Source organism: Carettochelys insculpta, chromosome 4 (genome assembly GCF_033958435.1).
Source record: "Carettochelys insculpta isolate YL-2023 chromosome 4, ASM3395843v1, whole genome shotgun sequence".
Lineage (NCBI taxonomy): Eukaryota > Metazoa > Chordata > Testudines > Carettochelyidae > Carettochelys > Carettochelys insculpta.
The window spans coordinates 45,217,041-45,235,532 of record NC_134140.1 but is presented as its reverse complement, the minus strand read 5'-3'; the positions used below and the strand labels follow the sequence as shown (position 1 = coordinate 45,235,532).

Sequence of the window (18,492 nt, the reverse complement as noted above, 5' to 3'; positions counted from 1 at the left end):
ACATGTTACTACTCAGTGTCTGATAAAAGTCTAAGAACTGTTTTCTCCTGCATGAGCTTTGGCTGTTTACAGAATGCAGACATCTTTTTTCCACTGTCATTGCTGCTTACCTAATTCAGACCTGTAGGCATTATATTCTTTAAATGGAAAAACCTTTGAAAAGTAGCAGGCAGAAGATAGAGAAATCCTGAGATACATCAACATAAAAAAAATACATCAGCTGTTACATATTTGTTGAATGAAATGACTGAATAAAACAAAAGGAGGGATATCGCCCATCATAAATTAATCTTATAGACATTCACAACAGATCTCAAAAAATGATTGACTTGATCTTGCTGTTTTATTTTGAGCTAGTTAGTTAATGTGCAGTAATTGTAATTTGTTCCATGCAGTGCCCTGCCAGACTGTTTTAGATTATTTGAAGACTGTACTTCAGCATCACAACCAACTTATGATACCACAGCCAACAGACCATCCAACAGAGGTATACTTTCATTTGAAATTTCATTCAAAAGAAATATAGAGGTCAGTAAATCAGTAGATATCGGAAGATTATATTTACTACAGGTTGAACCTCTCTAATGTGGCTCTCTCTTGTACAGCAAACTCCGTAATCTGGCATGATTTTAGTTAGCCGGATGACCATTCACCATCGATGTGCCCAAGTTTTCCACAATTCCATAAAGTTTACTTACAGCCAACAGTCCTGGCTCTCAGCATTCTGTGCTGTTATTTAGCTGTAATTTACCTCCAAACATCTTTTAAGAGCTCAGCAACCAGTGGAAGTGTTGGTAATGTGCTAGAAAATATTGGCCTCCCGTTGTCTAGCAAATTCTCTTATCCTGCATTGGTCTTCTCCTGGGGGTGCTGGATGAAAGATGTTCAACCTGTAATAACACACAAAATCTAGCATTAAACTGATATTTCCCATATGCAGGTTATTGGATTTACACAACAATAAGAATAATGCAGTAATGTCAGTACTAATTTAATCCAGATTTGCTCCATCCAGTACTGTTCTTCCCTGCTCCCCCCACTCCCCCCTCACCTAACCCTCCCCCATATACTTGTAACAGTTTGTTTTGCTCTGATCATTCCTCAGGCAGAGACATCTCCATTACAGTCAAACTTAAATGGTTGAAATTGAAAGGGACTTTGCTGTGCAGAGTGTCTCTAGCATTTCTGATGGATTCAAAATAGGACAATAGATGGTTATCAAAAAATGCTCATTTCTGAGTTTGAGGGATGGGGGGTAGATTCAAAGTGAGTTTTTTTGTTACTAAGAGGTAGTGTATTGAAAGCCCTGGAGCCATAAGACCTCTAGTTATCCAAATAAGAACTTTGGCTTATGTATCAGCTCTAGAGCCATTTTCTCTGATATTGCCCCATGAACATGCTTCAACGTAGACCTAAAAAGACCATGTCTGTGAAAGATGTCTTTTTGGGGTGTAAAACTGTTTGAGAATGTCCAGGTATGAGGGAGACATTTCCTCCTGTAAATGTTTTCAATCACCTCCACCCTACGGCCCGCCATCCATGCCATTCTGAGACAAGATGTGAGACTGGGTCTGTGAGTCTGCCATTCAGACTTCACCTTCTCCCATATACATGGATGACACACTGCAAGGAATGTATGCTCAGCTGGTCCAAACTGCCATAGCTAATATGGAGCTCAGTCTGCATCTTCTGAGGACCTGCCCCCAAGTGTGTGTCACTTTGCTTATCACCTTATTTTATTCTAAGGGGTTTGATTTTATTGAAAGCTGCATTTTTTGGAGATCAGTGAAAACTGCAAGCTCTCATTTTGCTTTTAAAACAACAACAACAAAAAGAGCTTAACCAAAGTTTTGAAGCCATTGTAAAAACTAGCTGTTTTGTAACTGTCCATTGGGGATAACTTGTTATGGTGGGAGAGGATTTTTGTTTGAAAAAAAGAGTATGAAGAGTTTAATCTTTTATTCATAAGTTTATTCTTGTACAGTAATAAGCATGAACTCATCTGTACTCTGAGCCATTCCTCCAGTATACGCTTGTTATATTTCTCAAGGGTGGGTTTTTTTTTAGATTGTTTATTTTCACTACTATCAGATGCACCAAAATACACCTTACATTTATCAAGAGTTGAGCTATCAAGTGATTAAAAATACATTATGATTAATTGTGTTAAACAGTAATACAATCCCATTTATTTAAATATTTTGCTATTTTTGATTTTATTACAATTAGAATACAAGATACTCAGTGCCCACTTTTTCAATTACAAATATCTGAACTGTAAAAAAAATCTAAAGAAATAGTATTTTTTAGTTTCTCCCCAATAGAAGAAGTGCGATCTCTTTATCATGAAAGTTGAATTTACAAATGTAGAATTATGTGAAAAAAATCCTTCAGTAATCAAACACAGTAAAACTTTAGACCCTAAAAGTCCACTCCGTGTCTATTTCTTGTTGAGGCAATTACTCAGATAAACAAGTTTGTTTACATTTACAGGAGATAATGCTACCCACTTCGTGTTCACGTCACCTGAAAATAAGAATAAGAGGTAGCACAGCACTGTCATAGCTGGCATCCTAAGATATTTATTTGCTAGATGTGCTAGACCTTCATATGCCCTGTCAGGCTTCAGTCACCATTCCAGAGGACACGTATCCATATTGATGGATTCTGCTTAGTAGCAGTCCAAAATAGCGCAGACCAACGCATGTTCATTTTCATCATTTGAGTCAGATGCCACCAGCAGAACGAAGATTTTCTGGTTTGGTGGTTCAGGTTCTGTTCCCATATTAGAGTCTTGCTTTTTTAAGACATCTGAAAGCATGCTGCACAACTCCTCCCTCTTAGATTTTGGCAGCTGTTTCAGATTCTTAAACCTTGGGAGTGTGCAATATTTATCTTTAGAAATGTCACATTAGTACCTTCTTTGCATTCTTTCAAATCTGCAGTGAGTGTTTTAAAATTAACAATATGTGGTGGATCATCATCTGAGACTGCTATAAATATGAAATACATGGCATAATGTGGGTAAAACAAGAGTCGGAGACATACAATTCTCCCCCCAACGTATTCAGTCACAAATTTAATTAACACATTTTTTTTTAATGATTGTCAATCGCCGTGGAAGCATGTCTTCTGGATTGGTGACCAAAGCATGAAGGGGCATACGCCTGCTTAGTGTATCTGCTATATACCTTGGACCACCAGCTATAAAAGTGCCATGCAATGCTTATTTACAATGTCACCTGACAGTGAGAACAAGCAGCAGAGAGTCTTCTCACCTGTAAATGTAAAGAAACTTGTTTGTCTGAGCATTTGAACAAGAAGTGGGACTGAGTATGCTTGTGGGCTCTGCAGTTTTACATTGTTATGTTTTTGAGTGTGGTTATGTTATAAAATCTACATTTGGAACAGCACAAATTAAACTGCGATCACCGTCTTTATTCACAAGTTTTTACTTACCCACGTGAGTTAACTGCAATTAGTCAACAGCCCTAAATCAAGAAATTTTTGCCCCAAAGTGTTTTAAATACACAGAAATTAATATAGCTACATCTGAATTACAGCAACTGCCTGACAGAGCACATCAATGTTACAGCCACTGTTCACAGTTATTGGGAAAAAAATACCCTAAAATACTGTAGTTTCAGTGGGGAGATATGAATGGGCATAGCTGTGGTTAAGTCAAGTTCAACAGAGGTCCTCAAGTAAAGCGAGCTCTCCCTTTTCACATTGCATTTAAAAGACTACATCTCCATCAACACAATGCTTTCCACTTCATGCTGTGAGGGCAGCTTGTTGCCTAATGGGTCCCTGATTCATCAAAATGTTTAATCCACACTGAAGGTAGTGGGACCACATCCAGTTACTAACCAGCCTAGATCTTGCTTCATATGACATAGATGAGAAGACGACAGTCTTATTTGGCAGTGCTCACTGTCAAAGGTCGTATTTACTTGGATTTAGTATATCGTGCTAGTACAAACACCCACTATTGGTTTGTTTTCTTCTTAAGCCTGGTCTATCCCAGGGAGCAAAGTCGATCCCAGATACACGATTCCAGCTATATCATTAATGGAGCAAGAATTGACATATCAGGATCGACTGTTACCTGGTGTAGAGTGGGGATCTTTGGGCTTGTGCCAACATCCCTGACTCCAGTCGATAGCATGGAGTGCCAGGGTTAATGGCCGAGCCTAGAGTGATCAGTTTTGCCGAGTTTTTACAGACGCACCAAAATCAAACTCTGGAGGATAAATTGCAGCGTGCTGAATGTGTTGAAAGTATAGACATACCCTTAGTTTCAGATTTTTTTGTATAATTAATAGTTTAACAAGTAAATTCCAATAGCCTAGAAGCTATATACATACAGGATTATGAGCAAATTACTGATAAAAAATGTGGGTGAGACACTGGTACAACTGGCCCACAGAGGATCGCCTCAGAGTATGGGTGATCTGGTTACACTGAACCAGAACAGGGACTCTTAAGCCATTTCCCACTCCCTAGAGTCCACACAGCAGAGAAAAGGGAGTGAAGCTTGAGGAAAGAATTTATGGCCAGGACCCCCTTGCATCACAGAACTCCTGGGCTCTGGTGTGAGCTCCTCAGAGCAATTTGCAGATAGCGTAAGTCAAAGCAGGCTGCTACATGATGATGCAGAGGGCCCTGCCCATAGAAAGCATAACAGGGTGCCACCCACCTCTTGAGAGCTGGCTGAGTGCATGTGCATACATACTCACTCTCTCTTTCTCTGGTTGTGGTAGATCTTCAGCAACTCAGACCTCTGGCAGTGTCACACACAGTCTGTCTGTGAAAACAAAATCCATAGGGTTGAAGTCTTGTACTCAGTCTCAGCAGCCACACAAAAAGCTCCTTCTTGCTGCCCTACTCTCTGCCAGCAACTGAGGGCTCTTCTTGCTTCAGTCCAAGCAGCCAGTCAGGCATTCCTTTTTGCTCCCCTGGTCAATGCCAGCAACTGCTTTGTCAGAGGTCCTCTAGCTCCTTCTGTCAGCCAGGAATACTACCCACACTCCTCCAACTCCAGGCACTAACAGAACTTGTTCTGGACCAGCAGCTCTTTTTATACGAGCCCACTGGGCCCAAATTGGCTGCTCCCCCGCCTCCCCCAGCCAGTTGTAGGCAGACTTGGAGCATTCCACTAGAGTTCTTCTGGAACAGGGTGTGGTAGGATCCTGAAGCCTCCAGCAGGGAGCATCTGGGCCGGATCCACCCCATCACAGGTACCAATGGGATGATTAGTTTTCAACTACCTTTGCCCACTTAGCACACTCTGTGATTTGTGCAGATGAGCTGTATACTAGTACCCTTCTGAGCATTTGCTGAATTTCACAGATTTACCAAATTTATAAAAATAAATTATGGGTATCTGAGGAAAACAAAAACAAATCATCTCCCAGTAGGCTTTATAAACAAGTGGGTGATACCAAGGAGAGGGAAGGAATTTTATACTGTGTTTTTAAAAATTCACATCGTGCACTGTGTCAGTGAACAAATATTGTTGAATTAGAAGAGAGGGGCCCCAGCTGCCACTAATTCAAAAGACAGTAGTATTTCACCTAACATTTTCTTACTGAACTCCTGTTGAAAATGCTTAATGTAACAATGCTTTTATGAAGGAGGACTAATTTGGTGGAACAGTGGTAGATTTATATGTTGCAATAAATGTATACAGCTGTAAAGTGAATGAGTCTCTAGGAAATAATTTTTTTAAAACACCTTAATTACTTTTGAACAAGTGCATTAAAACTGAGATCTTGGGTTAATTAATTTGTCCTATACTGTAGAATTTTACAGGCAACAAAGACTAAAGTAAATGTATTTAGGTAGAATTGACCAAAGTTGTCTTATAAATATTGCATAAGTTACATAAATTACCATAATTAGTCCATCTGCATCTATTTAGTATTGGAATTTTAAAGCACATATAAATTAGGTAGGTTAAAAGTAATATTTGTTTCCGGTTGACATAGTGGCATTTGTGTAAAGCTATAATTGAGTTAAAGTGACATTCATTAATAATAATAAAGCGTTTAGTATTTTACAGTTCAGGTTTATTTATTTTCTTTACATTTTTCGCAGTAACATAACTACTGTCACGTTTTAGGAGTGTTCAACAAAAAGTAATACATTTATTATAAAAATAGACTGTAAAAATCACTTCTTAAGTAGTGAACTGTCAGCTGCCATAGAGACCTGTTTGATCACACTCTTCAAAGACATTTTTGCACATTGTAATAGATAAAGAAGGTGTTAGCCGGTGGCCGGGTAATGTGCAGTGAGGTACCAACTATGCCCTTGTTACCATCCGAGTCTTTAACTGCTAGAGCGCAGGACTCCTTCGCAGCGGGCAGTCTGGGCCAGACTGACGGATGCCCCAGGGTCCTAAACACCCAAGTTTTTTTACTGCTAGAGCATGGAGCTCCGTCGCATCGGGCAACCAAGATTGGTTGACGAGTGCCCCAATGGTAGCACTAAGAGCCTTTCCACACCCGAGACTAACTGCTAGGACGCACTGTCCTGTCGCAGCGGGTAACCAGGGTTGGTTGACGGGCGCCCCAGGAGTCTGCCCCGTGGAGGTAGCACAACTCTACGCTAGGCTCTTAGCACTCTCACCTACGGCCAGGCTGTGGTAACCAAACAGTTAAAGTTCTTTTATTGCGCTGGCTGTGTTGCAGTGACAGAGAGTAACAGCAGTCAGGCTTAGATCTTAACTAGTTACAAGTTTATTAAGCTACAGTTATAAGCGTGCGGTTACAAAAGGCTATTGTCTACTTCTTTATGCTAGCAGAGTATAGGTGTTAACAGGTTACATTACAATTCAATACCACGATGTCTTAATGCAACAGCATCTATCTATAGAGCTCTAATTCTTTAACTGTGCGCACCAAAAGGAGACCTTAATATGGGTATATCTTACCCTCCTTGCGTGTCTCGATACCAGCGTAGCCAAGCCAGGACCGGTCACTCAATTCCGCGGAAAGATGAATACGAGGTTGGGCATCCCCAGTTGCGGACCTCGGGAGGCAATCACCTGACCTGACCAGCAGGTAGTTGGTGAAGATGCACTCAGAGTCAGAGTGCTGCTGGGTCCATCTTTATACCCCCTGGGTCACGTATTCTCTTTCTTATGTATGGTGTCAGATTGTACTGGTCTGTCTTTTGTGACGCCAGTTTTTACAAGGGCAATTCTTGCTCAATTTGCACTTGTAAGACAGGAGATAAGCAATTTGCGAGTACAGGACATTCTTTTACAAGGGCGGAGATTCCTCTTCTGGGATGGGCTGTGTGGGCGCATCACTCCATTAATGCCAGCCAAAGGCAGTTCTCTGAGGCCCCCTTATTGACAGTTAGCCTGCTAGCCCTCTATCTGTGTTTTCTGTTTCTCAGGGTCATGATGAGCCAGCACATCTGGGCCCCTTTAGGAAGGCATCAAAGACTGTGCTGTTTAACTGCTGTTCAGTGCCCTGTGTGCTCTGAGGCACCTTAGAGGGGAGGCAACAGCTGGTCTGTAGTGGGGAGATTTTGTCTGGCTACAGAAGGAAAGGTTGTATTTAAATGTATCCCCAAACATTGTAGCTCTGCACTTTTTAGCTTACCTATTTAAAGTACAAGATATAAAAAGCATTCCATGTACCTCACTGGCTAAGTCTACATGAGACCCCTCTGTCGACAGAAGTCACTGTCGAAGAGGATTTCCCAGCAAAACTTCTGTCGACAGATTGCATCTGCACATAAAAGCAGATAAATCCACTTTGTCGAGAGAGCAGCCAGACTGCCCGACCCTCTCTTGACAGAACTACTGACTGGAAGCTCTGCAAACAGGGCTGCCCAGGAAACCAGAAGCCCTGTCTGTTGACAAAAGGACCCTGGAGCATCTACATGGCTGTTTTGTCAACAGAACACTGTTGAGAGAAGTGTTATACATGAACTAGGAAAAGTATAACACTGCTAGCAGATGCGCCGGATTTTGTCAGCTGTCAACAAAGCGCATTTTGCATGTAAACATGCCACAGATTTGCTCGACAAAAGCCTCTCACGTAAATGTAGCCACTGGGTTTTGCTATAGAAAATGCAAATGGAATTTTAAAAGACCTCCTTGGTCATACCAAGAATTTACTCAGTTCTGTAGGTAAATCATTGTCAATATCTCTTTTAGTTAAAAGCATTCTTCTCTGCAGCGGATATCTTTACTTATGTGTTGTAAAATAAATAATAGAAATATTTACCTTTTCCAGGGAAGCAAGCAGTTGCTGAACAACTATCCTGTCTACATCACTAGTAAACAGTGGGATGAGGCTGTAAATTCTTCAAAGAAGGATGGAAGGCGGCTACTTCGATATCTCATCAGATTTGTTTTCACAACCGATGAGCTTAAGTACTCATGCGGCCTTGGAAAAAGGAAAAGGTCAGTGCAGTCAGGAGAGACAGGTCCTGAAAGACGTCCTCTGGATCCAGTAAAAGTAACATGTCTCAGAGGTACTGCATCTTTTCACTCAGTGTCCACCATATATGATCCCATTTCACCACATTGGCTCTGGCTCAACATACGCTTTCAGCTTCTTGCTGCAGAAATAGGGAGGGATTCCAAGACAGATGACAAAAGAGGTTAGAAACATGGAAAAATGTTGAGAGAGGGATCAAATAATAGGCTACATGATAAGGTGTAGAGAAATCAATAAATAATCCTTTTTATCCTCTTATCAGAATGGGGGCATTCACAATTCATAATTAACCATGGAACTCAGTGCCTCAGTAAATCATTTAAGCCAAAAGTTTATTAGCATTCAAAACAGGAGTGGACATTTTATGTATGTAAAAAGAATATCCACATGTAAATTAGATAGAATTTTTGTACAGTATTTATATATACATTTTTGAAGGATAAAACTCATTCTTCAAGATATAAGCCACCATTAACAGAGAGTTAAGAGGAAACTTCCTCATGTGGGAGGATATTTCATAATTGTTCACTATGAGGTTTCTTGCAAACATACTGAACAAGCTGAACCACTGCTCTGATCTGCTATGGCCATTCCTATTTTGAATTTCTGAGATTTTATTAAGACTTGTCCTCAGCCTTCATAATGGTCCACATAAAACATTTTAACTAGGTTGGTTTAAAGTCTTGGTGTCTCCACCTCATAAATATAGTAGCAATTTCATTCTCTCAACAAAACAAAACCTATAAAGTTCTCACTAAACAATGAAAAGAAAATACAGGAAAAACACCACCAGCAGACATGGTTACATTTGAGACTGAAGGTCTATCCATTTAGATTAGAAGTAATTAACAAGGCCGAACAGAGTCGACTTTTAAATGTGATACTTACATAATTTCAAAGTACATTTAAATTATTACTTTATATAAACTCAGACTAAAGCATAGTGTCCTCATTTACACACAAGATTCACCAGATATTAGAGCAACATAAAATGAATTGTCAGAACTTAAAAGAAGTGGGGACTGCATTTCAGTGTAACAGAGTGACTCAGGGTGTCAAGTTCCCTGGAAGCTAAGGACCTAAAAAAATTGAAAAGGGCAGCAGGCTTTAATAAGATTTCTTAAATTTCAATTGGTAAATTATACATGAGCCAAAATTTAATACAGAATCTACCATCACTATACATTTCCTCCGTTGCCAGGTTTTAGTGGGGATGGGACCAGGGAGATGATAGAGCATTGATGGTGCCACCTTCAGGTATATCTATTGGCTTTACAAGGTATCATGTATTTTTTAAAAGGTCAATAGGCAAGACTTTGCCCTCTGGAACTTTAACTTTTTGAGCCACTAGACCTGTAAAACAGATATGTACCCTGTGGTGCTCGGTGAAAAAAATGGCAATTCCATAAGTAATTTAGGCTCTTTCACTGGAAGTCAAAGTGCCTGGGGTTCATTGTCTCTCTTAAACTGCTCTGCAGAGATCTATAAATTGGTACATATTGGTTTGATAAAGGGCGCGATCCATAGTCTATGCAGACTGAAGGATGCCTACTACTACTACTACTACTACTACTACGCAGGCAGGGCAGCAATTCACCATGCTGGGGATCCAAATAAACCTCTCTAGACCCTACTCATTTAGAAGTAAAATAATGTGAGCATTTACGTCAGTGGGACCAACAGCCCCCAGAGCAGCCCAGCTGCGCTGCTGGCATTTCAAAGGGGCACAGAACTCCACGCGCCCTTGAAAGGCCGGGCCCCAGGACAAATGCCTCCTTGCCCTCTTCCCCCTTTTTGGCAAGCCTAGTCTAAGTGATGCTTGCCATCGCATAACATTGGACTAAACCCTGGGATAATGGTAGGGAGTGAGATCTACTCTGTCTGCAGCCCAGGGGACTGATTTCAGAGAGCCATTCTAGCCTGCCTTAATGTCAGCACAATGGAAGACCCATGAGCGCTAAGAAGAGTGCTTGAGGAATGAATTGAAGGGTTTTCTTCTGATGGAGGTAAACGATGGATCGTTCCTTAAATAAAAAAAGACATAGCGGTTTCAGTAGCTATTACTTGTTTGTCATTCTGGCTCCACCCAGCAAAGGGAAAAGATGTATTTTCAGTCAGGCTGAGTCCATAATTCTGCAGCATAAGGGACTGTAGCCTTCTGAAGTTACATGCCCATCCCTGGATAGTCTCTTCTGTAGAAGTCCAATGTAGATGCCGCTTCCTGAGAGAGCGGTAAGTACGAGAGAGGTGATCTCCATCCCCCTAGAGGTTTTTATATCTCAGTTTGACAAAGTCCTAGCTGGGATGATTTAGTAGGGTTGGTTGTGCTTTGAGCAGGGGTGAGACTTGATGACCTCCTGAGGGAAGAAAATGGTCAGATCTGCTTGTAGTCCTAGTAGAATGGGTTTGATGAACATTGTGGAGAGCAAGAGCTAAGCAAAGTTATTCCTTAAAAAGGTTCTCTTTTGAAAGCAGCAACTACCTAAAGCTTACATTAACATCTAGATAAGTGAAATATTGTTTTCTGCTATTGAAAGATCTTTGGAACCATCCTGAAGCTTTGAAAAAGCCCAGCAGGCCTAAACTGCAGCACTGATTCTATGCAAAGGAACCATTATGTTGATCTGCACCTGAGTTTATGAAGCCACATGCAAGCATAACTACAGAGCAGGGACAGATTTACAAGAAGGGGAATTTAAAATGGAGATACACACCACTTTTGAAGGCACTTGGCTGGAGTAGCTATGCCAAAAATCACACATCCCAGTTTTCCCAAGTATCAGGCAACTTGCAACTCATGATAACATTGCTTGGTGTCAGGAGGATGTGACAAAAAGAAAGTTATTACACCTCTTGAATCAATAGCTTGACAGTGTTTGACAGTAAAATGAGAAATGTCCTCTGAGATACAGTGCTGCCTAGAGGAATTACTAATTTTGGAGACTAAATAAAAGTTTCTTGCTGACTGAGATGTAGTGCATCCAACAAAAAGTGCTTTCACATTGAAAATTATATGTTATCATTTTAAAGTCTATGCATCTCTAGTGTTGAGGTCTAACTAGCCTTAAGAGTTAAACTGTCAAAACCACTTCTGTAATTCTAATGATAAAATACTTCACATATGTAAAGGGTAGAAAAATAGTTTTGAGAAAAAATTGACAGTCATTTGATGTAAACATTGTTCATTTAAATAGCCAGCATAAACATGGCGTAACTTGAGAGTGTGCTCAACTTCTTGTGCGTGGATAAACCCATTGCAAGGCTGTGAAAAGGCAAGTTAGCCAAATGAGACAGCAGGGACTATTTTGATGGCCAATGTGGTCTCTAGAACATGGCTGTCATATCTAGAGACACACTACAGATATACATTTAGAACTTAAAATGAGGCAGCCCAAAAAGCAAAAGGTGCCAATTTGAAATGTTAAAGTAGGCAGCAGCAAGAAGACCATAAAGAGCCATGAATGTAAAGCACAATAAAGTCAGTATATAAGGTTTGCAGGTTTCAAATAAAATACATTTCCTGTTTCATACCAACCTTTACATGCATTGCACAACATCATAAAAATACTCTTAAAAGTGTTGTTTTATTTCAGCAAGGAGCAATTTCTCTCAACTACAGAAACATACAGTATCTAACATGGTGAAATAAGTGTGGCTAGAAATAAAATAGGTTCAATTGGCATTATCATGGCATTTCCCATAAGGTTTTATTCCTATTTCAATAGTCACAATAATGCTCTATTTATTACTTTCGGTGAGCTCTTGCTGGTTGGGCAATAACATTGTGTGCTACAAAGATAAACTCTCTGTTTTCTACAGAGTTCATTAGGATGCATTGTACTTCCAACCCTGATTGGTGGATGCCATCTGAAGAACAGATAAATAAGGTTTTCAGTGATGCTGTTGGTCATGCTCGCCAAGGACGTGCAGTGGGGACTTTTCTTCACAATGGTAACTCATATTACGAGGGGATAGACCATCAAGGTTCACAAGAAGAAATTTTCAACAGAGGTATCCAAGAGGGATCTGGAGATTGATGTTAATGGAGGAGGTCTGTGCTAGAAAAACAACCAGTTAGTTAGAAGATACTTTACTGGACATAGTGTCCTTGAAGTCATTTAAGAATCCAAAGTATGTTTGAACTTATACTGCAAACATTCCAGCTTTTCCATCCTGTGCTAGTGCCCCAGTTCACAGTGTGATGATTCATTTCATCTGTGGGATTCCTTGGTGCCTATAAATTGCAAGCTTTTCATAGAATCAAAGGAAAACCGCAACTGCAATTCATCCAATTCTAAAGGAAATTTTTTAAAATAAAGGTATCAAATGAGTAAAGAAACAAAAAGAAATTGTCTTCTGGCTGATTCTGGGCTCAGTTTTGAATTCCTAGGCAAACCTGAACTCTGGAAATTCCTGACTATTTGTTATGCCTGAGTAAGGGGTTTAGACTCAAACCTAGGGACTTGTGACAAAGGAAGTAGTCTTCTATTTTTCCTAGCAAGTAGTGTATAAAAAAAAACATAAAAGTTACCTTTAAAAATGTAGGGGATTCCATCTCAGGCTATGTACTGAAGTCCTGATCAATATGTCCTTTGTCCAGCAATACTAAACTTCCCCCCTAAACCTGCAGAGCTCATTGGTAACAGATTCCTTTGAAAAGGTATCAAAACAGGAACAGATATTTCTATAACATTAAATATTTGTGTGTATAGTTGATTGATACTATGTTTATCTAAAGCATTGAGATAATCACAGCAGTCTTCCTAAAAATGAGATTGCTTCACCATAATTGCCATTTCAGGAGCCAGTTTTTTTTACTTTGCAGTAGTATTTCGTAGGTTGAAAGTTTCACAGTTGCATTTGTTTGTGCTGTTTGTGTTTTATGCTCATTGCCTGATCCATTTCCAGGAATGTGGTGGTCCTAATACTCAGATATTCAGTGGTGCATGAAGGGAGGGATTTTGTAATAAAAGTCCAATTTATCCTTTTGGCTATCAGGCACTTAAGAACAGGCTCCAGGACTGATTGAGAATTGCAAATAGATTTTTGTGCCAGGAATGAAGCTGGTTCACAATGGAATACAATATTGGAAGCAAATACCAAGGTCAAAAAAAATCAGTTTACTGGAGATTTTTCAATATCAGTGTTAGGGTACATTGCTGTTATGGGAAAGCTTTGAAAAACTGATGCACTGTAGAGACATTTAACACCAAAGAAACACCCTTCCCCTCTCATTTTCAGTGGCATTTTTTTTGGTCCTCCTGCTTTAGGTGAACCTGGCCTTCCCGTCACTCTTGGATTCTTCAATCCCCTTTTTTCTGAGACAGCACTACCTGTTTGACAGACACGTTGAACTGTTTTTGGGTGGGTGAATCTTCTCCATCTTTGATCACCTTTATCTCTACCTCATCTTTCCTGTTTTCCTAAATATTTTCCATCCTATCCCTCTCCAGGGGGCATTGGCCTAAAAAGCATCTTCCAATTAATCTCTGTGTCTCCCCTCAATACGGGTGACTACTGAATGGAGAAACCTAAATGCACCACTGTCCATAACAGCCACGAGGGATCTCTCTGACCCGAGGTCTATAACTCCTATAGCTCCTGCTGGACTAAGTACTGAGGCACCCGCGCAAATACTAATTCCCCATGTGACAGTTTCTTCTCTGTCTCTTGTTTGTCTGCCATTGTGAATGGTTTCTACTGTATGTAGTGCCTTCCTCCCCCACGTCAGTCAGAAGAAGCACACCATCTGCACAGTGCACCCACAAAGTAAGATCATGCTGTCTTTGCAGCTACTAACAGGCTGTACTAGATGGTGTTTCAGGAACCGATCTTCTGTACATGCCTGTGCAGATACAGTCTAACACAATATAGGCTTTCAGCCCTTCAACATCCAATACCTCTACTTTTTTTTTAAAAAATGGGTTTTAAGTTTTCATTTAAGTTAGAACAACAAATTTAATTCCTAAAATGTAGAAACTTAAGCACATGGGGTGCAGCTACACCATCAGTTTTTAAACAACATCCTTTATTCTAGTCAAGAGGCGGTTCTGTTCGTAGATCAGTGGCACAAGATGACTTTGTTTGGCAGAAGCTCAGCATCCACAGAACAAGTGTTCTGTTGTAGCTTTTCACTGTTGCACTAGTACTTTAAAATAATTAGAAGATAGTACCTTGGTCAGACAGTGTAAGTCCTGCAGGTATGTCTTAATGTGGTGACACTTGCCAGAACTACTTGGTAACCCATCAACATTATACTGTGAGTATTTATCGTCTGAGTAAGCATTATAATCCTGTAAATTTGTCAGCACATTGTATCATGCATTTTTGTAAACATTGTGATGACTTTTCAAACATTTAATTTTATAACCTTGAGTGAAAACATTTCACTTTGAACAACAGAAAAATACCACTTCATTACCCAGCTTCTCTCAAGTCATAATGTAGGGATTTTGCTAAAGCAACCAGTAAGCCCAATTTATTTTTAGCGTAAAGGGTAGTCTGTTTCCTGCCCTAAAATGCCAGTGTAACTTCACAATACCGCCCTCTCCTGTTGTGCAAAATAACCAAACGTGTGGCCTGATCTGTGTGCGTATGTAAAGACTATTTATCTGTGTAAATGTATTTTCAGGATCAGAGCTACATATATCAAAATTCCGTCCTCAGCTGCATGTGTGGACCTACTACCGATGCAAGCTGGAGTCACAGATGTGCAGAGGACAGAATTTATAGTGTGTGTGTTTGGTTTTTTTTAGTTTCTGATTATAAAATCTTTCCTGGATTGGTTCTTGACCAAACTCACTTCATTTATAACGTTTCCCAGCTACTTACTCTAACCAGTCCATGGCATGTATTTTCATAGATTTATAATGCAGTGTGCATTACTGAGAACACATCTATAGGAAGCTGGGAACACTAGGGACCAGAAATAACATATAAGCCATTGCACAACTAGATATCTATATTAAAGATGTGTGTTTTGTAAAATATTGTATTAATTTACAGTGCTATATGTACATGGAAAATTTGGAACAGAAGGCACTTATATGCCGCATCACTCAGAAAATAGTCCTCAACTCCTTCTAGAAGATAGATCCTTGTCTTACTAATTCTTTACTTTTTCTGTCCTTGGTGTGAACCCTCTCAAACTGTGTAGCAGTACTGCATACCCATTAGTGCCAACCTGCCTTTGCTCTATTTTCTATGACAAATAATTGTGGAGAAACTGTGATTTAAAAACCCATTAATCCTAATATTTTATTGTTAAGATGTTGTTAATTCTATAAATACTTTCTATTGATGATTGTATTGTGTAGAGTAAATATAAATTAGGGATATCAGATATTGTACAAAGTGCATAGTGTAAAATAGACTAGTTAGTTTTTGTGATAATTTCTATAGAATGTGTGAATTGTTTTCTATGTGACAACACACATTTCTTTTAAAAAGTTTAAAATGTTAGACAATTTTTAAACACTATTTTTAATTATAAAAACATTTGTTACTAGAATTTGCTATTTCAGGTGTTATCCCTAATTTGAATATTGATTTTACTATTATGTACCTCGAGTTCCATTTGTTCTGTTGCATAACAATGCACAATAAAAGTTAGCCTCTGATTAATGGTTTGCATCAGTTTTCTGAATATGTCATGTCAAAATAACTAAAGTTGCTAATTGGTCTAAATATTGTATTAGTAGAAGTAGGGCTGTATTTGTCTTTGAATATATTTTTTAATGGTCTGAAGCAGGGTGATAGGAGCACAAATACATGTTGAACCTCTCTAATCTGACACACACTTGTCCAGTAACATCCACAGTCTGGCATGAGTTTAGTTAGGTGGACAGATGTCCCATGATTCCACAAAATTTGTTTCTAGCCACCAGTCCTGGCTCTTGGTGTTCTGTGCTGTTATTTAGCTCTAATTTACACCTAAGAGCCCATTATGCAGTGGAAGTGTTGGTGATGCTGCTAGATAACATTGACCTCCTATGGTCTAGCGAATTCTCTCACTGAGCATCAATCAGGTCACAAAGGTGCAGACTAGAGAGATTTAACCTGTATAACAAAATAAGAAAATAGTGCAAAGGTAAGTACAACACAAATCCAAAATTCACCTTGAAACAAAAGGTTTTCATTTATTCACTGCTGTATGTTGGAGGAAAAAAGAGAGAGAACCTGTCTGCAAACTGGGTCTGTTATTAAGACTGCAGTTTTCATAGGAAGAAGGCCATCTAGAGTCAGAGGAATTTGGATGTGCCACTCCTTATGTGCCTTTGAATATCAGCCTAATTTGCTTTATACAAGGGAGTCATAGTCTTGATGAGGACAAATGGTCACATTTCGAAGCATTTCTACTGAGCTATGGGGGACTGGGGGGGACAAATCTGCACCATTATTATAGACAAGGCTAGTAAAACTGCTTATTAAGGTTGCCAAACAACTTCCCATTGTAGCACTACATATTTTAGTTGCATATAATAAATTTACACCCAGCTATTTTCAAATAGCATTTCCGGGCCCATAGACTGTGGCCACGCTAGCCCCCTCCTTTTGGAAGGGGCATGGTAATGAGGGATTTTGGAAGGTGGCTGTGTGCTATTTGAAAGTGCCGCTTTCAAAACACACACGGCCCATGTAGCAGGGGACCTTTTGAAAGGTCCCCCTGATTTTGAAAGCCCTTCTTTCCAAAAACCAAGAGGCCCTCAGCTACATGGGCAGCGTGCATTTTGAAACCGGTACTTTCAAATCGCACGTGGCTGCCATTATGCCTCATGAGGCACCGCATGTTCACAGCAGCACCTCATTAGCATATTTCAAAATCCCTTATTACCATGCCCTTTCCAAAAGAAGGAGGCTAGTATGGCCACAGCGCTATTTAGAAATAGTAACATTGGATGATGCTGTTATGGCTTATTTTGAAAAAAAGACATAGCATAGCACGAACCACCTATTGAAATGTGTTATTCTTCTTCTACCCACCCCGTGGGTGCTCCACAGTAGGCGTCGGGCTCGCCCGGCGCCGCAGATTGGAATTCTTCTAGCAGTTTCCACTGGATCGCGCATGCGCCGATGCGCGCCGCTCCCTTGCGTGCCCTCGGTCACGTGCGCGATCCTGTCCCCGCCAGTTCCTTCTCAACCGCCAACGGCTGCAGACGGAATCCGCTCCGGCTCTAAAGCCTGAGACAGATAAGATAGTTGTTTTACTTGCTAGTTCGTTGTTTTCACTATTATACAAAAACAAAAAAAAAAATAGAAGAGCATACAAAAGAGCAGAGAGAAGAGGAACGGAGGAGAGAGGGCGGACAAAGAAGGCTGTTAAGCCGTCCGCTACCCTGAAGGCCGTGAATGTTATTTGGGTTGTAGAACGCACTGGTTAGTGGCTAAGTACCCTATTAACAGTAAAGACTCACCGCAATGGCTTCCTCGGGGTTGAAGAAGTGTGAGTCATGCCGCGAGGCTATGCCAGCCTCTGATGGGCATAGCGAGTGCATTCGTTGCCTGGGGGAGTCCCATGTTACCCAGAAGTGTTCGCACTGCACTAAGCTTACAGCCAGGACCAGGAAGGACAGAGAGATGACGCTCAAAATGATCTTGTTTGATCAGGCCCTCCAACCTGAGCTGCCGGAGAAGCCTCACACAGAGGGGTCCCTCTGGGTCACATAGAAGGAAGGCGGTGTCTTTGACCCCCTCTGTGCAAAAGAAAAAGAAACTCTCTCCGGCTCGATCTTTGCCGGCAGTTCCAGCGAGCAGGACGAAAAGAACGCAGAGCCCTCAGCCGCGGGCTGATGAAAGCGGCAGCGCGGTTGCGCACGTGGCTGGGGCTGGGCCTCCGACTTTGCAGCAGTCAGCACGGAGGGTGCGGCAAGCACCAGAATCGGCAGCACCGATGGCGCAGGGGCACCCAGCACGGGGCCCAGCGGCGCTGGAGGAAGCTACCCCCGCGGCACCGCTTGTGACGGTACCGAACGCGGCGCCGACAGCAGGGCCGAGATCCCCAGCACGGGAGGGGGCGGCGCCCACCCTGCAG

At 40.8% G+C, this 18,492-nt stretch overlaps 1 protein-coding gene across 2 annotated transcripts in view; it reads left to right on the top strand.

Annotated features, from left to right (window-relative positions):
* The window catches only part of BEND4 (BEN domain containing 4), a 44,628-nt gene extending 31,855 nt beyond the window's left edge, over nucleotides 1–12,773 (top strand). The window contains exons 3-5 of one of the 2 annotated variants that reach the window (XM_074991794.1): nucleotides 396–487; nucleotides 8,256–8,496; nucleotides 12,282–12,773. In XM_074991794.1, the coding sequence (XP_074847895.1) occupies nucleotides 396–487; nucleotides 8,256–8,496; nucleotides 12,282–12,499 (551 nt within the window). In that variant the 3' untranslated portion in view covers nucleotides 12,500–12,773. The remainder of the gene's footprint in view (nucleotides 1–395; nucleotides 488–8,255; nucleotides 8,497–12,281) is intronic. The other variant, XM_074991793.1, reaches the window with a different exon arrangement.
* The last annotated feature ends 5,719 nt before the right edge of the window (nucleotides 12,774–18,492 follow it).